Genomic DNA, 25191 nt, shown 5'->3' with positions numbered 1-25191 from the left:
AAGAGACAATAGAAAGGAAAACAAAAGACCAGCAATCATCATCCAGATAAGCAGAGATTAACACTAAGATTACCACCAGACATACAAGCAGTAAACAATACCTTAATCAAGGAACTACCAGAGGGAAAAAATAGAACAAAACAAAACCCACACCCCTACCAACACTGGCAGGGCATGCCACAATATATAAACAGAAAGCAAACCCCATTCCATTCTAGCACTGAATATGTTACCTAGCTGGGTAATGAAACGTTTGCAAGAAAACAACCAAGCTCAGAGAACCCCAAGGACTCCACATTTCAGACACTGTATTTTTATCAATGCTAAATGCTGTACTCCATACAATTGTGATTGTTTGGGCATTTGGCTATGCAAAGTGAAAAATTTCCTTTTCCTTATTTTTAATAAAATTGGGTTTAAAAATTATAAGATTGATGCTTTCATTTCCATCTCCTAAAAAGGAGATAGAACTGCTGTTCTCTGACCCCAAGCCTCAAACCAGTTAGGGCCAGGAGGTGACACTACAACGTTGGGTTTCCTTTTTTCTCCTCCACCTCCTCCTCCTCCTCCTCCTCCTCCTCCTCCTCCTCCTCCTCCTCCGCCTCCTCCACCACCACCACCACCACCACCACCACGACGATGATGATGATGATTGAGGATGAGGAAGAGGATGTCATCCAATTTATGGGTAAGCTGCTCAGCCTGTGGGAAGCCCATCTCTCTCACAAGTTGTTGAAGAGAAGCCTGGCCAAAATATTTTCTTCCTTCAGGAAAATGGATGATGACAGCAGGACAGTATTATGTAACCCACCACCAAAAGCTGTTCTGTGCACCTGGCTGTGAGGGAAGCAGGGTCAAACGCATGGCCAGAAAAGCTGCCTTTTCCAGTGGTAGCATCTCACTGGTTAGCCATCCACTATACTCCCTCCATATTTTTTTTTTTTTGTTAACTATCTACAAAATTGGAGTTTTCTCAATCTCACTAATATCTTATGCTTATATATGTACGTAAGAATCAAGGTGAACTAGATGATTATGAGAAGCCAACAACAATAGAAGAATGCTCACTCAGTCAGGTTTTCCAGCAACTGATACCAAAAGCATATGCCCGATACTGGAATTTACCATCATGATTTGTAATCTGTGATAGTCTTATTCTCTAGGAATTTGTGCATCCCATATTTGGTAGCAAATTCCAGTTAAGTTCCTGTTTATAAAGAGTCCTTCTTGTTCAGTAGTTCCCTTTTTTATATTTGTCATATTAAAAAAAATATGTGCAAAGAATCTTCAAGTTTTAATGTGTCAGCCCCATGAAGGACTTTTTGAAATTGGAATAGAATTACAGTATTCTATCACATGAATCCAGAAGCCATGTGAAATGGTGTTCATGCAAAAATCTACAGTGTATGTTGAAATAGATGGGTTTTGATGAGAGAACACAGATTTGTGTTTATTTGTATGGTTTGAAGTAACAATTAATGGACATATCATTTGCTATTAAAAGTAATACAATTTTGTGGATATAATGCCAGACAGTGCAGAATATGTCATTGCACAGGCCTGCTCAATTCTATAGATGACAAAAGATCTTTGGCTAATTATCATTTGTTTCCTATCCTATCTCCATGCAGCGTTGTGGCAATAAGAGAAGAAAGCATGGGGAAGGGTAAAATAAAAATGAAATAAATATTTATTTAATAACTAATGAAATTAAAAATAATATACATTTTAACTGATAGAATGTTTACACAACAGTGCCATTAATGGTTGCTATAAGGTCATCAGATAGCTAAGTAGCTGTTAGCTCATAAAATCCATTGTTCACAGGAGATTTAAGTAGACTTCTGCATATGAATAGCAATAATCACAACGGTTAGAAACTCATGGTTTAGATTTTTTAGTTAATAGTGGTAAAATATTAAATGTTTCCACATGATCCATCAAACATTGCAGATACTCACCACAGAGAAGCGTCTTTAAAACTGTTATCATGCAATACAAAGCTTATAAACCTTCAGTACTCAAATAGCAGTTTAATGAGTGTAGACCTCCATTTTGCAAAGTAGCAACTGATGAAGAAACCTACAATGCCATTTAAAAATGCTACTTCCATTATTTTTAACATGGGTATTCTTCAGGCAGGCACACATGGCCACTAAAACAGGAAGGAACATCATCCTCAAACCTGGTTCTAGTTATCTGGGGAAAGAGAGAGGGAAAAGTCTGGTTCTTACCTGATGTAGGAGAAGTGAAGTACCTGTGCCTTACCACAACCTACCAGTGTTGCAGATAAAGCAGAACTTTACCATGAATTACCATGAAAAATTCCTTTTCCACAGAGGATGAAGGACAAGCAACAAGAATAGCTTTCACAAGATAGGAGAACATATCCCTTCTCAGATACATAATGCTATTTATCTTAGTCTCAATATCCTCTTTTATGAAAATGATAAGATATCCTATATGAAATACAGAAGAACAATCCCATGTCAGGTGAATTCCTTCCTATGAAGATATTATGCTCTGGAGTATCTACCTTTTGAAGGAGCTGAGGAAATTGTTTCTAACTTGTGTGCCATACTAAAGTTAAAACTGATTTCCATGTGACAGCTCAAGAGAAATCAACCACTAGATGGTGATACTGAGGGCAGTAAAGGTACAGTGGTACCTCGGTTCACAAACTTAATTCATTCCGTGACTCTGGTCGTGACCCGGATTGGTCGCAACCCGAATCAAATTTCCCCATAAGGTTCAATGTAAAAACGGTTAATCCGTTCTGACCCCTACGAATTTGGTCATGACCTGATTTTTGGTCGCGGCCCGAATCAAATTTCCCCATAAGGTTCAATGTAATTACGGTTAATCCGTTCTGAACCATATGTTTTTTTTTTTAAAACTGCAAAAATATGAAACAAAATACAGTACAAAGAGAGAAAGCACTAACCTTGCTCGACGTGACTTCTGGCGTGGAGGACAGGAAGGCGGGTGGGGAGGTGGTTATTGCTTGGAGGGAGAGTCCCCCTCCCTACAGGAAGCTGCGACCACGTGTCACGGGAGGGAAAATGGCCGCGGATCCTGTTCGTCACTCGATCCGGTGTTTGCGGAGGCAAAATTTTGCGAACAGAGCTGTTCGTGACCCGAATTGGTCATGAACAGAAGTGTTCTTGAACCGAGGTACTACTGTAATGGTAAAAGGCCATCATGTAGGATGTGACAGGCAAGGAAGTTAAGACCTTGTAACACTGCAATATGAAAGTTACAGTCTGATTTATGAGGGTCTTTTTAGTATCCAATCTGACTTGAAAATAAACAATCATGAATTAGATATCTGGAATTTTTCAGAGTATTTAAGTCAAGGAATATTTAATTCTTTGCCATTTCTTTTTATATAGATGCTTTTGTGCACAGAACAAAAATTAGGCAGTATTAATTCCTAGACTTTGTGAAAGCCTTAATTTTTTTGGCATGAAAATAGGATCAAAAGCAATACAACATGAGTGACATATGATTGTTCCTTTTTGGCTGATAAGGCTCCTAGTTCTGAAATCTTACACAGAAATGATGGCCACTAATTCCCACCCCTCCAAGGAAGAAACATGTAACAGCTTATGCAAAGAATTAAAGGTAACTTTAAAGGTAGAAGTATTGGACAAATTAATGCAGTGTTTCTTAAACTTTTTTCTCTTAGGACCCCCTCCTTCTTCTAAAAATTATGGAGAACCCCAAAAGAGCTTTTATTTGTATGGCTTATATTTATTGATATTTACTGTATTAAAAATTAACATTGGTGCATTTGCTGCCACTACTGCTTCTCACAATCGTTTGATGGGATTTTAATACAGGTAGTCCTCGTTTAGCAACTGCCTCGTACAGCAACCATTTGCAGTTACGTCAGTGATGAAAAAGTAACTTTGCGACCAATCCTCACATTTATGACCTTTGTAAGATCAAAAGCACAGAGTTTTACTTTGTGACTGCTTCATTTAACAAGCAAGTTGCTGGTCCGAACTGTGGTTGCTAAATGAGGACCACCTGTATTGTATTATTTTTCAACATAGGTTGGCAAATAATTTTGATTTTGCGGACCTCTGAGAGGGTCTTGGGGGAGCCCAGGAATCCTTGGACTGCATTTTGAGAAACACTGAATTAATGGAAGTCATGGGGATCAATGGCTATTAGCCTTGATGACAGTGTGACTGCCTCTGAAGGCCATTTGCTGGAAGGTTAGTGGGCTTCCCTGTGCAGTTGGTTGGTCACTGTGAGAACAGACTGCTATTCAGGTAGGCCTGGATTCTGATCAAGCAGGGCACTGCTTATGTTCTTATGTAACTTGGTTAATGCCCCTAACATTTTGGGTACGTCCCAAGGATTAGAGCTATCCACAGATTTTCTTCTTAAGAAATACTTACCGTTTAAGCCTTTTGAAAGGGTAATTTACAAAGCTGCTACCACTCTATTTATGAGAGTAGAAAGCCTGATTCAAGCATACTAGAGAAAAACTATGATCACATTAATGTCTGCCTTAATTGCATCTGTCCTTACCAAAACTCTTCCAAATACCATATTTTTCCATCAATAAGACGCCCCCATGTACAAGACGACCCCCACTTTTCCAACCCAAAATTAAGAAATCAATATTTTAAAGATAGTGCAGAACACATTTTTATTTAGTAATTAGGTAACATTTACCGGTGGGAGGAAGTCCAAACCGTCTCTCTGCAGCTCTATTTCCATGCTCTTTTGCATAACTGATTACATTCAATCACAAGTGAAACTGCCAATAGCTTGTCTCTGCAAACAGACTTCCTCCAATTGGTTTGTTCAGCATCAGCTGACGTCAGTTACATAAGGCTCGTGATTGGAGGAAGTCTGTTTGCAGAGCAAGTATGGGCAGTTTCACTCGTGATTGGAGGCTCGTGATTGGAGGAAGCCTGTTTGCAGAGTCAAGCTATTTCACTCGTGATTGGAGGCTAGCAATAGGAGGAAGCCTGTTTGCAGAGACAAAGTATGGGCAGTTTTGCAACCGCACGGTTCTCTCCTCGGCTTACTTCCTTGCATAAGACGCCCTTCAATTTTTAGTGTAAGGATTTTAGAAAAAAGTATCGTCTTATAGTTGGAAAAATACGGTAACTTTAGAAGAATGCCCATTATTTTATGTTCATGTTCTAGCTCTGGCTCTTCAGTGACCACACAAGAAGCTGAGGCCAATTAGAAAAACAGAAAAATATCCCCTTTTATTTTGGAGGTGATTCATTAACACTGCTGTATCCTTTTTTCAGACATGGCTCTTTTAATGAACAGCGAAGAGGCTCTGTGCTCACACAAGTTCCAAAGCACTTTTTCCAAATATCTGAAGTGTGCTTAGCCCTAGTAAAAAAATACTTTGCACAAATGAGAGAAGTGAGTAGAACCTGAATTCACTAATACATGCATTGTAAAAAAGTAGAGTTGTGTGTATGGAAACGTAGCACACATACAAAAATCTCCCTGCCTCCAGTAAATGTATTTATTTTATTTATTTATTATATTTGTTAAATACAAATGTGCATGCTTTTGTGCAAGCTGGTTAGATTTGATGCAAATTATGAGCACCTCAAATCAGCAATGATTCATCAAGTAGTGCAGAACACTGAATTATACAAACAGAGACCACATTTGATTATGTATTCCAGTTAAGAAACTGTAATGTGTTTCCAGTGGGCATACAAAAGACAAGAAAGCATCTAACTGATTTTTGACAATAATATCTTCTGGATGTAATTTATGTGGCAAATGGTGAGCCAATGACATCTCCCAAGCATCCACAAAGTACACCCCAATTCCTGAGAACATCTTCCTCATTATTGTGTCAAGCTGATAGGAATACCAGTCACTGTTGAAAAGGCTAACTTCTGGGCCAAGCTCTTGAACATTGGCAGTTTTGATTACTATATGAGTTTTTGGGCTCCGATCCAATAGCCGAACAACTGCCCTGCGAATATTTCTCAATCTCCTGATGTACACTTCTATAGGAAAAGTGCTAAGGTGAGACCAAATAGTTATGGCTATCACGGTGTTCTTCCCACCAACAATACGATTCAGTTCATTGGCAATATAATGCAATTCACTGCTAAAAACTGTAAAAAAGCGAATGGGAGGGCCATGGCAATGGAAATTTAGTAAGATGTTATGCTTTGAGTCCACAGCCATGAGAGGACCAACTTTTTTAGGACGTCCAAGGTTTAATTCCACAAGATCTGCAAAAATAAAAGAATTACTATATCACTGTATGCAATACACTCTTGCTACCTAGAATTGTTCGTAAAACAAAATTAATTTAGGTTTAACATTATGCCTTCTGAAAAATCACCCATGAGACAAATAAATGCAGAGTTTATTCTTGTACACTCAACTAACTATTTCAAGGAGTGAAAAAGTATGTAACCTCATAGAAACCCCTTCTTTGGAGAGAAAAAAAAACACCCTTAATGCCTTAATCACCTGAATGGGCCCTCTCTTTGTTCCCCTTCACAAATTAAAGGGATTCCCCGAGCCCCTCTTTGCCCCAAATGCACTTTTTTTGTCTTTGTTTTTGCTGTATAGTACTGCAGCAGTCTACTCTTTGCTGTCAGTTCTGCTCTGGTTTTGAGAATTTGATCAGCAGGATTTACTTGGAAGATCTAAAATCCTGTTTCCTGCAGCCATTTAATGACCACTGAGATTTTTGCAGCTGGGATTGGATAGACTCTTTGCAAAGCACCTATAAATCTGCCTGTCATATCTGCTACCAACTTCACTGAAGATTACTTCAGTCTTGTCCAGTGGAACAGCTGCTCTGTTTACTGGAGGACAGAAGTGGGATAGCTTTTCTTCTCATGGGGGAGCCTTTTAGGGCTGCATGCCAAATGGCAGTTGGGACTGGTGTCAAAAGTTGATGGGCCCACACAGATACCACAATTTCTCTCTTTCCTCCCTACACAGCACCCCACATACAGCAAACTTATAATTGCTTGTCGCCCAGAGTCACTTGGTTGGGATGAGTGGTTACAGAAATTAAAATTAATTAATTAAATAAACTGCCCAAAAGGGGCAGGGCTCTCTTGCCAAGAGTCTGCTTGCTTGCCAAGGGCTTCTGAAATTAGACAAAAGGCCACATTTGGTCTAAAACCCTTTGACTCAGATTTGCCTGCTGTGCCTGACTTCTCTTGGTAGTCCCCAATAGCCTAATAGTAGGATATTCTTATAAGTGAAATAGATATTGGAAAAAATCAAATTTGGGATTTTTTTTCAACTTTTCTCTCAAATTTCAAAAAGACATGTATATCAACCAAACAACATCAGTAACAAAGTGATAAATGTTGGAAAAATGTTGTATCCAAAAATCTTATATCCAAATTATTTGTGGCAGAATTTCTTTTAAGACAGAGTCAATTTGAACATACCTGGAACAAATGCTGTCAAATATTCAAACCACTGTCTGATTGTAGAGTCTCCGAACAAGTGAATAAGTTTTCCCTGTAAACATTCAGTAATATCTGATGACTTATTAAAATGCCGAATCAACTGTGTCCTTTGTTGCCATTCATCTTGATAATAATAACCAGAAGGAAATACATCAGGACTGTGAGATCTTTCTAGACTGTCCATTTCTGAGAGAGAAAATTTTAAATTAATAATTAAAAACAAAAAGCCATGCATTAAAATTATAGCTTGAAACAAAATAAGGAAAAGAAGTGTTTTGTTTAAATTGTCAGAGAGATGCCATATACATGCTCTGAATCACATTTTGTCCTTTTAAACAGGATTGTTGCTCAGCCCTAGAAAGAATAACCAAGATAGAAAACATGAATAACTTTTCATCCTTAAGTCCATAATGCTTACTTAATATTTTAAATAATTTGTGTTATTATACAATAATAGAATTCTAACAACAGCTGTTCAGCAGTTTCTCATACACTACTGAAACATTGTTAGCAGATATTTGCAGCTCATAAGGACAAGTTGAAACAGTATAAAGCAAAACTGTCAAATATTATTTACTTTACCTGCATGCCCCAAAGGTCTTACGATCACAGTATCAGGCCCACTGGAAGGTATTGGCATTTTAATATTCACACCACTAAATTAAGGGAAAAATTAAAAATTAAAAAAAAAACTGAATACAAAAAGTCACATTTGTCTACTGCTAAATATTTAGAAACAGATTGCACATTAAGCTGAACACTATTCTATCACTTAACATGGTTAAGCCCTCTTCTGAATCTGGGTAGATATCTCAATATGAATAGGACTACAGAGATTCCTTCCTGAATGACAGCAACGGGTATTTCCTTCTGATGCAAAGGCAAATTGAGTTATATTAAATGCCTTCACTAATCATAATTGGCAAATCCCATGAAAAGCACAAGTCATCTCAAAACAAGTGAATTTGCAAGTCCAAGTCATGGAGAGGGGATAATTCTTTGTTAACTTACCATTTAAAAATATCTACTGGGGAGTCTCATCATTTTGCTTCGAGTGTTAACATCCTAAATTAAATGAGTGGGTTATGTGATTAGTGTTAAGTTCTCCTAAGTTTTTCTTGAGGAATGTTTAACTCAAAGCAATAAACTTGCAAGGGGCTACTAGTTAGTGTTAATTATGGCTTTTATAAGTATTGATTTCAAAACTGTGGATTATATTTGATAATATTATGTAGAAGTTCCAGTAAGGAATTACAGCAGTAAACACAAACATTTCAACATTTCTGGAAGGAATAAAACTTATGGTTTAGAATCTTAACCGAGCTATTTACTGTATCTGAATGAACATTTTTTAGAACCCACATTCACTACTAAGGCACTGGTTATCAATGTGTTTTCTAGTGTTGTCACTTGTTTATTAAATAAAAATTGGAATCCTTATATATATTAAAAAAACCCAAAATAAATCACCTCAAAGCAGATTGAGTTAAAAGAGGACTTAGCTATCTTAATAATATTCCATTTTATTCTTCATTGCTAAATGTATTTATTACCAGTATGATGTATTACTACATATTACTAGCATGAGACTTACCAACAACATCAGCTATTGAGTGCTTCTTCTTTTTACAATAAAAAAGTGCAAAAAACCATGAAAGATATATTTAAAAATACATGTTTCTGAAAGGAACAAAAATGTTTATCTATTTTTTAAAACCATGTACACTGGTGAAATTTATATCATCGTTTCAACAAGATGGGCGGTGACAAATTTGATATATAAATAAATAAATAATAAAAAATATTAAAAAGGAATGTCTGCAGGAAAATGTGTGTGTAAAAAGCATCTTGGGGGGATTTGTTTAAACTTAGAAACAAGTGGTTAGAGAAAGTTTCAAATGCAATAATATTTGGGTTTTTAAACATAATTTATTTTAATACATTTGGGGAAAAAAATCCAATACTTTCCTACTAACACAAAGTAGGGACTGCACCTGCAAAGTGAAAACCAGAGGTGCTCAGGCCCAACAGAATCAGTAAAACCAAGCAGATGTTTCCGACCGTCAGGGCTGAGGAAATAATGGCCCAAGTCTTCTGAATCAAAAAGCAGAAGGAAAAGGTTTAAAATTTAAGCCTTAAAGCGCAGATATATACAGCTTAATTTCTGTGTTCTGCAGTAATCATCTTCTGGATATATATAACTTCTTTCTCGTCTACAATAAAGTAATTTATCTAACTGTGTCATGTCTGTGAAGTTTCTACTGTAAAGAAGTTCCTGAATATAGGGCTGTATCTGGAGAGTCAAGTTTTATTGCTACAACTAAAACTAGTCTATATAGCGACAGCAACAGAGCCCTAAGAAAAGGGAGTTCTTGAAAAATATGAGCCATAAATTTGGCACTAAACTGCTCTCTCTTAGACTGTTTTGCTCTTAGCAAATTAGAAAGATTGCAGAATTATATAGATTTTGTTGTTTGTTTGGCATTTGTTTCCAAGGTCAACTTCAGCCTAATAAAAGGCATTCATGAAGTGTCTTTCACCAATCACACAATTTAAAAAGAAAAGAGCCAAAGGGAAATTAATCCATATAGAACAAACATTAAACATACAATCTAAGAAAGCATATACCTTTGGAAAAAGTTACTCTCTTCTGAAGTTAAAAGGCCCTTTTTATATCCCCCTTTAAAATGGTTAATCCTAGTAGCACAGGAGAGTTTTCTTGGCTTGTAACAAAACCATGGTTCTCCAGTATAGCTGTCTGTAAAGTTACAGATTGGCATGTCTCCAGGCAAACACACATTGCATATTGTAACTTCTGAAATCCTTCCTGATTTGAATAAGCTTTTAAAATAGGCCCTGTCTGGTTTTTCTTCTCGTAAACGTTGAAGGAGTTGGATTCCTTCACTAGGATGAACCAAGGACACAGATACTGTGACCTCCCCTGGCCAAAGTAAAGTGAAAAATATTCTATAAGATCCATTCTGATAATCTACAGTTCTTCCAATGGCTCCTGCTTTCAGATAAGCAGAATGAATTCTTGACTGAAGGTAATCTCCACCATATTGCTTTGGGTTTCCATCATAATCCTTCATGTGGACAAGCACCTCCAGCTGATCACCAACTTTGAAATTTGCATGATTATTTAATATCATAAAGTTGCTATGGAAAGGGTCAGTACTCCTCACAAAGGGGACTTTGTTCTCAGGAGGTTTGGGCCACTGTAGAGCAGCAAATAAGGATTCTTCTTCTTCACGTTCAATCTTGGACAAAACCTGATGCTCATAACCACAGTACAGCTTTCTGCGCGTTTTAGTTGTATGCAATGAGGGTTGTGATTCATTCTCTTCTACCAACCATTTTAAACCTGTGGTATTGAAATTCTACAAAAGAAAGAAAGTCTTTCAAACAGACTTGTAGCAACAGAATCATATCTACTATACTTGCTTTATTTTTATTAGCACTTTTCAGCAGCATAAAATCAAAATAGTCAGCAAGAAATACCATGCAATATTAAAAAATACCCAAATTGTTTTAATTTATTCCATTAGATATAAAAGAATTGTATGTATAAGTGGGATTATAGGCTATTAGTTACGTAAATATTTTATCCATGTTATTTAACATATCATTATACCACTCATATTTTTATAACACCATCCTAATATTCTTATTTTACTAATTAAGAGAAAGCTGGTATCTTCCCTTTTCAGAGCTGCTTAAAAATACTTTATTATTGTTGTTCTTTGTTCTGTATCTGTGTACAGTATGTGTATATCTGATTGGGGAGGAGTCACTGAAATAACCTTGCAGAATTATTGTTATTTTCCTCTACCTGTGGCACTGGCTGATTTTTCTTCTTTTGGGTTTCAGCTTCTCTTTAGTTCCTTAACCTCATTATCTATAATAAAGACTTGAATTCTTGCTGAATCAGCACTTTTATTCTGAAATAAGCTTAACCTTAGTACAAGGATTTCCTGCTCACTTAGTCTATATAAGGGAAGGAAAGCAGGTGAAGGAGGTCACCACTTCATTTATTCCCTAGTAATTCAGCACCTAGGCATGAGTGGTTGATGGTGATATTTACTGAATAGGCTGTCCGCAGAAGTGTGGGAAGGTGCAATATGAATTGCATGGGAAAGACTTAAGAGATCCTTCAAGGGCCAACTCACCACTCTTAGCCAACTCTGTATGGATTCCATTACAGAAGGCTATAACTTTTTGTTTTGTTCTTCACCAAAATTGGATGACATAGAAGGAAAGCAGATCTTTAGCAGTAAATGCATACCAAATTTGACAAAAATGGCGCATGGTGGGTTTTTTTGTGCTATGTTTCTTTAAATTCTGAATACCCAGCCACCCACACTTTCGGGACCCAATGCAGTGATAATTGATTCTTATGGTAGAGAGAATGCATGCCAAATTGTAGATAAGTTAGAAGAATTTCATGCAAAGGGGCATGTTTGCAGGAGATTCTGATGGCTCTTCTTGAGTGTAATGAAGCTAAGTATTGGCGTTGCAGTGGAAGTATAATGTAGTAAGCTGCTGCTCTCTTCCATAAAATATATTAGACATTAGACTAAGTTAAATAGAAAAATGCAGTCAACAAAACTGATTATGGGTGATCTACTAGGGGACACATCTTCAGATAAGAAGAATGGGGGGAAGTAGAGCCAGAAGCATCAAATGATAGCAGTGTTATTGCTGGAGATTCTGGCAATACTGGAACCAGTGACTTCACTCCAATTTTGACAGACCCAACAAGTTCACAGGACCCCTTGACCACACCCACTTAGCCCTAGGCCTTGATCTTAACAAAGATTTTGATCTTCATCTTAATGAAGATCAAGGACCAGAGACCTGAACTTTGCAGATTGAAGAAGCTAGCCATCAGACAGTGAGTGCTAAGAGGAAAGCAATCTCTGCAGCTACTGTCTAACAAGTCTGTATCCTGCTTGTGAGTATTCTGTGTTGCCATGTTTTAGACTTTGGATTTCTTCTGACCTTATCTGTTGCTTTTCTTTCAGATTCATTGCCTCACTGACAGCTTATTGGTCCTGATCCCTACTTGCTTGCTTGACCTGCAGATAGTCTATCCTTTAAGATACTGCAAAAGGGCTGTTTCAAAGTTTGTTTTACTCCAGGAAGCTGACATAAAGCATGAGCCTGTGCAGATTTACAGCCTACTGACTATTTTCCTGACAGCCAATTCTGCTGGCACTGGAAAGTAACACAGATTTGTCAGATTAAAGTCTAACAATGTACCTTAACACAGGCTCAAATCAGAATCAAACTGGTTTAGCTCCATCTATGTATCCTTAGGAAATAAAAGGTTTTGATCAAATCCGATATAAACTCATAGTAAAAACTCAAATCTTATTACAATCAAGATTTCCAACTCTGTTGGTTGGAAAGGCTGATGTTGTGGACTGGTTTAATCTGCTGCTAAATTGTACTGCTGCTGTTAATACTGTCATCAGGGCAGTGCTGCTGGTTATTGGGTATTTTTGTTTTGCTAAGGGGCCTATAACAGTTCCATCTTTCCCTAATAGGGAAGGTTTTCTTTTATTACAGGTAGACCTCACTTAGTGATTGCCTCAGGCAGCTACCATTCGAAGTTGCAATGGTGATGAAAAAGTCACTTTGTGACTAATGCCCGCATTTATGACCTTTGTAGTGTCTCTCTCTCTCTCTCGGTCATGTGTTTGTCATTACAGTCAGTTAGTACACATTGTCCTGTGTCTGAGCCAGGTTTTTTTTTCCCTTCCCCCCCCCCCCATCGCAGAGTGGAGAGATGGCCTAAACAAGCTCTTTCTTCCTGAGCTGCTTCTCTCCCCAGCACAGTGGGTTCCTAAAAAGTGCTAACCTGAAGTTAACAGCTCAGCTCTGTGATCTTAATTAGCTGGGTGGCAGCTGCTGTCTGTAACTGACAAGACTTTTAATTAGTTTCATACCTCTGGCTTTTGATTGCCTCCTAAATGGCTTGGGGCTGGGAGCCTGCTGGGCAAACAGCACAGCATTCTAAACTATTGAGAAACTAATCACAACATTCAATGATCTTGCAATCACCAAAAGAGAGAAAAAAATAAATTACAGTTAAATATTTTGTGTCTATGTATTCTTCCTCAAGACATAGTATTTAACAAAAAGTAGTGTTAAGTAATACATTCACAGTCACTGAAAGCTATTTGTGTTACTTATCATGGGAAGACATGGATGATCAGAAAAAAATAACACTCAACCTATTAGGCCAGTTCTTGGAAGAGTGAAGTAACTTACCTCAAATTGATAAAAGTTGTGGACTAATGCCAAAATAGCCAGCAGTGCCAGAATTAAGCACAAAATATGGGTTTTGGAGAAATGAGGCCTCATGATCCCTTCATCTCTCTCTCACCCATGTAAGATGCTGCCACGTTGCCCATATTCCACAGGTGTCAATTTCATTGTTATTCAGTATCACATAAAGGTCATCAGGATGCTTCTGTGACATCACTTTTTCTATAAAGAGTTTTAAACCGATTAGACCTTAAATAGAGCTAAGAAGAAATAAGTTTACATCTGAGAATCAACAATATTAGAGGGCTATACAGGTAGTCCCCAAGTTATGACCACTTGTTCAGTCACCAAAGTTACAAGAGTGCTGAACAAGTGGTACTTATGACCAGTCCTCGAAGTTTCAGCTGTGCAGCATCCCCGCAGTCATGTGATTGAGATCTGGGCACTTGGCTCGCAATTACTTCATCTCAGTGAGCCTCATCACATGATTGCCATTTGTGACCTTCCCTGCTGGCTTCCCACAAGCAAAGTCAATGGGGAATCTGGCAGGGAAGGTCACAGCCACCCCCCTCCATAGCATGCATGCCCCCAGCACCTGCCAGCCCGCCTTGCACCCTGCCAGCCTGTCCATACCCCTTGCCAGCCCACCCTCCCCAGCACCTACCCGAGACCCTTGCTGGCCCGCCTGCACTCCCACCACCCACCTGCACCTTGCTGACCTGCCCAAGGGCCTCACAAGCACATCCACACTCCCCAGCACCTGCTCAAGGCCCTCACTGGCCTGCCCACAGCTTCCACCAACCTTCCCGTGGCCCCTGTCAGACCTCCCACAGCCCTGCTAACCTGCCCACACTCTGTAGCGTTTGCCCAGGGCACCATCACCCCCCCCCCCGACTCCTTGCCTGGTACTCCTGCCTTTTCCTAGTTAACCCACACTTGCCACTTTTCTCCCAAGCACCCTGTCCGCTTTTTCTCTAAAGAAGCCCTCCTGCGCCCACTTTTTCTCCCAAGCACCCCACCCATGCCCCCGCCAGCCTGTCCATGCTGCTTGCCAGCCTGCCCACTCTCCCCAGTGCCTGCCCATGGCCCTTGCCAGCCCACCCTCCCCAGCACCTGCCCAAGGCTCTTGCTGGCTTGCCCACAGCACCTGCCAGCCTTCCCATGGTGCCCACCAGCCCTCCCACAGCCCCTGCTGACCTGCCCATGCTGCGTAGCACCTCTCCACAGCATCCTCCCACTGCACCTCCCATACACCTTGCCTTGGACTCCTGCCTCTTCCCACTTAACGACCTACACAGTTCTGAGGTTACAACAGCAACTGTCCTGCTGGGATTGCCATTGCTAAGCAATGCCTTCATATGACATCACGCTTTACAACCACAGTGCTTAGGAACAGCAATCCCCATCCCAACTGCCATTATAACCCAAGGACTACCTGTAGTAATGGGACTCTGAAATGACAATGCTGGCAGTGTGAAGTTTTTAGGCCGAATAAAACGAGGATTTTTAATAAAGGAAGAAAAGGGGAAATATTTGGAGAATTAAGTTAGAAAGCCTTAATACGGAAAAAGTCCTATGAGAGTCTTGTTGGAGAGAAGAAACAGTATTGAATGGTAAAGAATGGAGATGCCAATATTACAATGCCCTTATAACTATATCTGGAATATTGGGTAGTTCTGGTTGCCACACTTCCAAAAGGATATAGTAGAGCTAGAGAAGGTTCAAAGGAGGACAATTATGATCAAAGGGCTGGAACAGCTTCCCTATGAGGAAAGGTGAGATAAGTGAGGTGATGTATCCAAAGTAACTGGAGGCAAGAACAAGCCTGGAGTGGGTTTTTTTTATTTTCTGAGGTAACCGCAAATGGATGAACTCATGACCTTGAAGACCAGAATACGCATGAGTAATCACCTAATGAATAGTAACTGACACACCCCATTTAAGTAATGAGCTAATTATAATGAACATGCGATGAATGTAATGGGAGGAGCTAGGAAACGTCACGGAGGCGGTCGCGAAGAATGTAACCTCTGAGTACCTCAGCCAATGGGGAAACGAGGAAGGGATGGCGGGCACGCTAGCCGGGTATAAAAGGGAGGGGGCGGGACCTGGCTCCTCGGAGATCAAATCTGATTGTGCAGATTCTCCCTGTTTATTGTAATAAACGTTAAAAAACCTCACCTTGCGTCCAGAAGGTTTGTCTCTGGGAAGTTTCCGCCCTGGCACGAAGGAAAGTGCCCAGGGGAGCATATAACAAAAGGTTTGGACATTTGGGGTTTTTTAGTCTAGAAGGGAGTCTAAATGAGAGAGGACATGATTGAAATGTAGAAAATTATGCATGGTATGGATAAGTAAACAAGGAGAAGCAATTTTCTCCTTCCCAAAATACTAGGATCATAGGTCATCCAACGAAACTGAATCTTAGAAAAATCAGGACAGACTAGAGATGGGAAGGCCTGGAAAAAAGCCAGAAAAATTGGGGGGAAAACAGTTTTTTTTCCGTTTTTTTCCAAAGCCGTTTTTTTCTGGAAAAATTGAAAAAAAAAGTGTGCAGAATATGTTCTTTTCCAATGATAAATAATATATCTATGACATGGTATTCAAACTATATAACATGAAGACCTTAATTAAAGATTTCTGAGACTTTTTGTAAAGTCTTAAATTATTGCAAGTTCTCTCAGCTGAAGACAAGCAAATCCTGGAATAGAATTCAAGTAACAAGAACTTCTCAATGCAGTTCTCAAACAGGAGAAATATGCATTTGTGCCACTAGGGAGCACTGCAGGGAAAAGCCTCCAGTTTAGTTTACTTGTGTACCTCCGACCTCCTACAGTTGAGTAGTTGTTGGTATATAGGAGATGATAGTTTCTGTCCTCCTCTCAGGCCTTAACTGACAGGTAAGAGGGTAAATTTGTCTGACAAATTAGTTTCTCTTTTGTAACCCTTAAATGATTCCTATTAATGTTCTCCACCATCACAGCATAATGTTTACCTATAGTCTGGTCAGTAAATTGGTTTTTCTTTTCCTCCTCTCAGTAAAATGGTGAGACCAACATCTAGAGTTTGGAAACATTTCCACAGTGCAATTTCTGCTGAGAGCAAAGCTGCAATTTGCAAATATTGTGAGAAGAAATATTCTTTTCCAAATGCTACAAGGATGACAGAACACATTCTTGCATGCCAGAGGTCCCCTAAAGACACTAAAAAATACAGTGGAACCTCAGTTTACAAACTTAATTCGTTCCGTGACTCTGGTCGCACCCCGAATTGGTCGCAACCCGAAGGAAATTTCCCCATAAGGTTCAATGTAATTACCGTTAATCCATTCTGGCGTGGAGGACACGGAGGCGGCTATTGCTTGGAGGGAGAGTCCCCCTCCCTACGACCATGTGTCAGGGGCGGAAAATGGCCACGGACCACATGTCAGGAGCAGAAAAATGGCCGCGGACCATGTGTCAGGGGCGGAAAAATGGCCGTGGACCATGTCAGGGGCGGAAAAATGGCCGTGGACCATGTGTCAGGGGTGGAAAATGGCCGCGGACCACGTGTCAGGGGCGGAATGGCCGCAGACCGTGTCACGGGAGGGAAAATGGCTGCGTATCCTGTTCATACCCTGAGGCGGAGTTCGCAAACCGAGGTAAATTTTTACGGCCGGAGCTGGTCGTAACCCGAAAAGTTCGTTAACAGAGGCATTCGTAACCTGAGGTACCACTGTACTTTAGGAATTAAATGATGAGGACCAGAATGAAAGTGCAGATAGCTTTTCCTTCCAGAGTTCTAATTCCAGAAACACTATTTCTGCTGCTTCTGGATCATTACAAAGTGTTTCTTCACCAGCAGCATCTTCAAGTAAAGAAGTGTTGCAAACCACTGCCTCACAAAAATGCACCATACCTTCATTTATAGATAAAATGACACCTGAAAATCAGGAGAAAATTGATCATGCCCTTGCAAGAGCAATATATGCTTCTGGATCAGCATTGTCAATAACTGAAAAAGCATATTGGCAGGAAGCTTTTAAATTATAACAACCATCATATCATTTGCCAAGCAGACATTCCTTGAGCAAGCCTCTTTTGGAGTCAGAATATGAGTGTGTGATGGAATCTGTACAAGAAAAAATCAGTGAAGCACTATGTCTTGCAGTACTTACAGGTGGATGGACAAATGTTCGGGGAGAAGGAATCATCAACTTTGTGATAACAACACCTCAACCAGTCTTTTATAGAAGCATTGAAACTGGAGAGAAAAGACATACTGCAGAGTATATCAGCAGTGAAATATGTGCAGTTTTAGAAAAAATTGAGAGTGGTAAAGTATTTGCTTTGCTGATTGACAATGCAAGTAATATGAAAGCTGCATGGGAAATCATAATGGACAAGTATCTACATATTACTGCAATAAGATGTGCATCTCATGGACTAAACTTACTTCTTAGTGACTTCATGAAACTGGACACCCTTCAGAGGATTTACAGAAGAGCTAAAGAAGTTATCAAATATGTAAAAGCTACTCATGTTGTCACTGCAGTCTTCAAGAAGAAGCAAGAAGGAAAAAATGCACAGAATAAAATAGTGACACTGAAGCTCTGTAGCAAAACACGTTGGGGTGGAGTGGCGATCTCCTTTGAAAGTTTACTAAAAAACAAAGAAGCTCTTCAACCAACAGTAATAACTGAGGATCTTAAAATTCCCAGAAATATAAGGAACACTGTGCTTGATGAGGACGTGTTTTGGGTTCAGCTGCAGAACTCCCTACAGATTTTAACACCAATTTTTTCAGCAATTCGTTCATCTGAATCAGACACTGTACTTTTGTCAGAAATTCCTAACCACATGGCTATGATAAAAACATCTGGTTTTGAAAACCTAAGTGCATCTCCACTTACAACTGCTGAAAACAGTAAAGTGAAAGATTTTATTAAGAAACGGGAAGAATTTTGTTGCCATCCAATACATGCTGCTGCAAATCTACTGGATCCAAGATTCAAAGGCAGTGGTGTGAGTGATGAGAATACAGCTGCTGCATTTGACTGGATTATGAAACAAACTGCGCACTTAGGACTTGATGTTGGAAAAGTACTTTCAAATGTTGCAGAATATAGAACATCTTCAGGGATTTGGGCCAGGAATGCATTCTGCGATTCTGCAAAACATATCCCTCCTGCAACATGGTGGCAAGGTCTCTGCACCACACAACCTCTGACACCTCTTGCATCTCGCTTACTGCAGATTCCTGCATCTTCTGCTGCATGTGAAAGAATCTGGTCTATGTTTGGTAATATTCATGCCAAATCAAGAAACAAACTGACCTGTGAAAGGGTAGAAAAGCTTGTTTCAATCCGTGCAAACCTAAAGTTTTTAGAAGTCCATGAGAAAATGACAAAGAGGAAGAGGAAGAAGAAACGGAAAATGATAGTAGTTCAGAAAATGAGATAGAATAAACTGCATGTATATGTTGTGTCTTCTGTTTCTTTTTTTTTAAAGCACCACTCAAAGGGTAGACCTTCTATGGAGCTTAAATATTGAGGTGGACCTTAACTTTATTTGCTGTTGGTGCTAAGGGGCAAATCTGATTATTTTTTATGTTGATGGTTTCTTGCTTTTTTTGTTGCTTTTGAAGGAAAGAGGGGTACCTGTTTTATTGCAAGCATAATACTTTTATATACACTGCATTTCACGCAGTTTGTAAAACTACTCCACACTGAACTTTTTTTTCAATTTTTCCAAAATTTCTATTTTTTCCAGAAAAAAACGGGAAAAAACGGTTTTTTCTCATGGCTTCAAAATTTCCAGAAATTTTACATCTCTAGGACAGACAAAAGGAATTTTCTTTTTATACAATCAAACTTTGGAATTTTCTACCATGAGATGTGGTGCTGGCTACCAGCTTGGCTGGCTTTAAAACGGAGTTGGACCAATTCATAGAAGTCATGGGGATCAATGGCTATTGATGGCAATGTGACTGCCACTGAAGGCCATCTGCAGGGAAATTGGTAGGCTTCCTTATGCAGTTTGTCAGCCACTGTGAGAACAGATTGCTAGACTAGATGGGCCAGGGGTCCAATCCAGTAGGGCACTGCTTAGGTTCTTATGAGAATCAGGTTAAACCAGTTTTAAACAGCTGTGAATGGATCCTGATTGGTAATCTTTAGTTTTCAGATGCCTTCTCCCTTTATCATGAGACTAACCTTAGCCAATTGCAGGAATAATGCTTTGTTGCAGATTTTTTTTAATACAAAGAGTAAAACAAAACAACAAACCCTGAATATAAATGTGACAAAAAAAGAAAAGAAAAGAAAAAACCCACAGAAGCAAGAACATCCTAGAAATCTACACATTTTGAAGTTTGGGAGCATCTTTCCTTAAGGAAAAATAAACAAAACATCTATATTTAGAATTTTTCTCCAGGAGGGCATGACTATAAATGAAAGTAATCTATTAGGAATTATTTTGTTGGCATAACTAAAAATGGAGATTATATTAAATAGTCTTTGATTCTTCTTTCTTTTATAACTTTTATTAAGTTATAAAATAATTTTTATTATAATTTTTATTAAATCTTTTATTAAAAGATTTTATATGTTAATAAAAGCAAACATACAGATTCAAAGAAAAGGAAAAGAAAAATACAGAACATATATACCATATATACCAGCGGTACATCATTTTGTAATAATTCTCTCTTAAGTTATAGCATAGTGTAAATTTCAGTCCTTTTAGCCACATCTTCTCTCATTGGTGCATCTGTATATTATGACCAAAATTCTTGGCCCATTTGATCATGCACTCTTTAACTTCTTCTTCTTCTGTTTCAAATTTCAATAAAAGCTTATATATTTTAGCAATCACATGTTCGTTGTTTGTACATAATACAGTCTTGAATTCTGTTTTGTATAATTCAATTCCTGTTATCTTTTTATTTAGATTAAACCTTTCTTTTAATTGTATATATGAGAACCAGTGAAAGCTAAATCCCTCTGCAACTAACTGTTCTCTTGATTTCATTTTGCGTTTGCCATGTTCCTATAACACATCTTGATATATTAACCATTTCTTTTTACCATCTGTTTCTTTTCTATAAAATGCTTCTTGTGCTAAAACTAACAAAGGCATCTTCCAGCACAACCTGGGCTTATATTTATTCCATACTCTCAATATGATATTCCTATAATGATTTTTAAAATCTACATTTACTTTAACTTTATTGTACCATAGGAAGTCATGCCACCCAAACCTCAGGTTCTAATTCTAACATCCTTTTATTTCTCAGAAGCACCCACCGTTTCATCCAAACTAAACAGCAGGCTGCAAAATAAAATCTAAAATCAGGCAATCCCAATCCTCCTCGTTCCTTTGCAACTTATAGGATTTTAAGTTTAACTCTTGTTTTTTTCCCTTGCCATATAAACATGGATTTTAATGGATATAAAAATGAAAAGAATTTAAGAGATCTCTGGAAAATATACTATTTTGCAATAAATTAAACTTTTACAATGGCATTTATCTATGTTAACAGTAAGAGAAATGGAAATAAAAGTGAATTATGCAAAACAAAAAAAAATCAAGTTTGCAAATAAGCCGGGGAAATGGTTGGTGTATAAATTATAAAAAGAAAAGGAGAAAAAAAATTATATTAAAATTTCAAGGGGAAAATTATGACAACAGATAACACAAGAAAATAATATTTCAACAATACTATTCAAAATTATACAAGGGGGAAGAAATCTCAATCCCAGCAAAGGTTGATGAATATTTAACACAATTTAAATTTAACAGAATTTACCAAAGATAACTGAAAACCAGAAGCGAATGATGAATGGACCTATAACAATATGGGTTGTTTGTGAAGCCATAAAAAAGACCAAAATAGGGAAAGCACCTGGACCAGATGGCTTGCAGCTTCTTATTATAAATATTTTGAGGATGAATTATTACAACCTTTGCAAAAAGTGATGAATTCTATTTTAGACAATGGAAAGATACTAGATAGTTGGATAGATGCAAATATAGCATTAATACCTAAAGAAGGTCAAGACTTGACTTTACCAAAAAACTATCAACCAATATCATTATTGAACAACGACTATAAGGTATTTACGATGATTCTAGCTGAATAGATGAAAATATTTTTGCAGGACTTTATTCATGAAGATCAATGTGGGTTTTTACCTAAGAGACAGTTAAAAGATAATATAGGAGAGTCTCGTTTAACCGACCTTCGCTTATCTGACATTCCGTCTTATCCAACGCCCCTAAAAAAAAACACAACACACATAAATCGGCGACGAGAAAAGTGTGCCACTTGTATGCGAGTCTGAGTGTACTCTTTCTTATTGCTCCTGATGGTGCGGCGCTGCAATGCAAAAATCGATTGCAACAGGTGCAGCAGGTGCACGCGTCTAGCCTATGACATTTAATAGGCTTTTTCTTAATTCCTCCCTATTATCCGACATTTTCGCTTATCCGACGTTCTGCTGGCCCGTTTATGTCGGATAAGCGAAACTCTACTGTATTAGAAATGTTCTTGACATTTTGGAATATTTAGAACAACATAATAAAAAACAAGCTGTATTGATCTTTCTTGACTCAGAAAAGACAACTGACAACTTGAACTAGACATTTTTGTTTAAAGTTTTGGAAGATAAGGATTTTGGAGAGAACTTCATTAAATGGGTGAAATGGATTTCACAAAAGGCACAGATAATTGTTAATGGAGAATTAACAAAACCCTGTGAGATACTGAAAGGGACTAGACAAGGATGCCCATTATCACTGTTGTTATTCATTCTAGCTCTTGAAGGTCTGAACAGAGACTATAGACAGGATGAGAAAATTGCTGGAGAGAAGAGAAATATGTAAACTAAGGACATTTGGTTGTAATCTTAGAAGACCCTTTAGAAATTAAGGATATGTTAAGATGGGGAAAATTACAGTTATCATTGCTGGGGGAATTTCTGTGATAAAAAGGAATGTATTGCCTAGAATTATGTTTTTGTTTCAAACAATACCTGTCTTGACAACTGATGCACCATTTAAGCAAATGCAAAAATAGTCTTGGACTGATTCTTCAAGACTTTTGTTTTACATTAGTGGTTGACCTAGTGCTATTTCCTACACTTCCCAGCATTTTCTAGTGGTAAATCTGATAGCCTGAAAAAAACCAAATTAATTTCTTTCCCAGATTTATAGGGAGTGCAATATGGAGATGTTTTTTTTAAAACAAAGGAGTGATGTCTCACTATCTTACTGCAGAAAAGGAAAGCAACCTTCCCTCATGAACATCCAAGTGACCTATCAGCCACAATCTGGTGAATAACCAGAAGCACAGAATCTAAGAGCTGGACTTCTCCCAGCAGAGACATTTACATCATGACTTTATTGATTCTTTCCCTGCCAGACTGCCAGTTCCATTAAATGAAGTACATGTCCTACAATTCAAAAAAATCTGCATATGAACTAATACACATATTAGATAAATGTTTTAGAGATATTATATGAGACTCCAAAAGATATTCCACGTTGTGAAGTAAACACATGCATGAACAAGGGAAGAACAAATCAACATATAAAAATCCTCATGGATCAGAAAAAAAAAGTGTCTGAGAGCTCATGGCTGCCCATTCATAATCTAATGAATATCTGCACTGAGACATGATGATGACCTTCCAAGAACCCCATCATTTTGAATGTGACAAATTTGGCAGACTACAACTGGTTCCTTCAGAATATGTCTCATGTGTCTTAGAACAATGATGACCTACTAATAATGTCAAATTCCCCATTTGGCAGTCCAAAGTTAGTAACAACAAACATCAGTTCAAGGCCTGAAGTCCCAAGGCACAATTCTATCATTCAAAAGTGTTCTTCCAAAAATCTAACCAGGACAAAATGTCATCCATTAGGCTTCTTAACTAATTGTATATGAATACTGCAATTTATATTTTCAATACTTTCCAAGCCTTACATTCTATACCAATGCAAAAACATTTAGAATTAAAATATAATAGTCTTCACTAGCTTTTCTAAATTATTTTAGAAAATCATTCAGCAATCATTTCCTACCAAATAAGTTTTTTCCTTAAAATAAATGCCTCTAAACTTCAGACAATAATGGCTAGACTGTTTGTTCGCTGCCTAAGTACAGTACACTTAAAAGAAAGGACAACATGAGGAAAACATCGTATGCATTTTGCCAAATACCTTGGTTTCCAGATAGGTTGGAGTCTACCTTTTCAATGACAGCTGATCATCTAGACATAATTGCTTCATCTGGGGCAAGACTGCCCATTTGCTCCCCTGCAGACAGCCATGGCTGCTATTCTTATGTTCTGCATGTGGGTGTCTTGAGGGCATATGGCAAGCTATAGTGGGAAACAAGACATGGAATAGATGGGCCTTTGCTCCGATATAATATGGCTCTTAGTTTTTATGAGTCTTGTCTTTCCTGACTAGGATTTAGCTGCAAAAGAAAAATGAAATACAACTGGGATGCCAACTGTTCTCACCATTTTAGACTCCTCTATAAACATTCTTTTGAATTTTCCTGTGGACACTTGGAAACTCTATTTGTCCCTCCCTAAATCTAATAGCATGTGGAGAAGGAGAAATAATGTCAGAAGCGGGGGGGGGGGGAGCCCTAGTTAGAGTAAGGCTAACATTCCCCTCCCCATCAATTTCAGATGTCCCAAGGTTGCATTTAAGTCCATTTCATCATAAGTCCATTCACTGCCCACTGAAAGTGGAATTTGGACCTCTGAGCTATTGGATGATAAAGGAATAAATATAATATGACCAGCTATAGAAAACTGTTTTCCTTGTGTGGAAGACAGTTACAGGAAGCATAAAGACACAGATAAAAGAGATTCTAAAGCGGTCACTGCACCCAAAGGTAAAACAACCCGATCAAGCTCAGTTCAGTCACCTATTAGCTTGATCAATTTCATTGCATCATTTTTTACTTCACCCCAGCTAACATGAACTGGACCATTTCAACAAGCTGCAAATGAGAGGGGAGCGTTACCTTGCTGATGACTGAGAAAAAAATCGGTAAAATCAGAAAGATCTGCAGAAATTGCAAGCAAGAGCGTGTTCAGTACATAACACCATCCCAGCTCCATTAGCAGGACCACTCCAAGTCACTTCCCCTGCAGCTGCTGCACCCGTCTCCTCCCGCACTCCTCGGCCCATTATTGGTCAACCGGTACGCCAACACCCGGAGCCTGGGCCTTCTCGTTCATCCGATGGGACCCACGACCAGAAGGAACGGAAAACCTTGCGCTCAGAGCAGCAGCCCTCTCTCCGCCGCACTCACCAGACCGTTCAAGGCGAGCCGAGAGGCACCGCGAGCCGTTTGTGCAGTAATGCGAGACGAGCGAGGCGAAACACGCACGCTCGCCTCGCCCACTTCCTCCTCCTCTTCTCGGGCAGATGGTTGGCTGCCTTCCAGACGGAGGACTTGGAAGGCGAGGAGCCCG

The 25191-nt window shown here is 38.7% G+C and overlaps 1 protein-coding gene across 9 annotated transcripts; it reads right to left on the bottom strand.

The window, feature by feature from the left end:
- Window positions 1–1736: 1736 nt before the first annotated feature.
- On the bottom strand, window positions 1737–25160 carry NXPE3 (neurexophilin and PC-esterase domain family member 3). 9 transcript variants are annotated; one of them, XM_025167332.2, is made up of 8 exons: window positions 25029–25160; window positions 23918–24078; window positions 21887–21969; window positions 13719–13937; window positions 10071–10822; window positions 8025–8098; window positions 7422–7628; window positions 1737–6236 (listed from the first exon to the last, which is right to left on the bottom strand). In XM_025167332.2, the coding sequence occupies exons 4-8, from the start codon at window positions 13809–13811 to the stop codon at window positions 5635–5637; spliced, it is 1728 nt and encodes a 575-aa protein (XP_025023100.1). In that variant the 5' UTR covers window positions 13812–13937; window positions 21887–21969; window positions 23918–24078; window positions 25029–25160; the 3' UTR covers window positions 1737–5634. The 9 variants fall into 9 exon arrangements, with proteins under 9 accessions (XP_025023100.1, XP_025023096.1, XP_025023097.1 ...); XM_025167328.2 differs by having other exon boundaries at window positions 24738–25133; XM_025167329.2 differs by having other exon boundaries at window positions 21934–21969; window positions 24738–25133.
- Between the last annotated feature and the right edge of the window lie 31 nt (window positions 25161–25191).

Source organism: Python bivittatus, unplaced genomic scaffold (genome assembly GCF_059951505.1).
Source record: "Python bivittatus isolate LINGU-HERP-01145 unplaced genomic scaffold, Pbiv_v1 ctg000340_np1212, whole genome shotgun sequence".
In the NCBI taxonomy this organism is placed as follows: domain Eukaryota; kingdom Metazoa; phylum Chordata; class Lepidosauria; order Squamata; family Pythonidae; genus Python; species Python bivittatus.
Note: the sequence above shows the minus strand (reverse complement) of the source record. Positions and strands in the feature narration are given on the sequence as shown.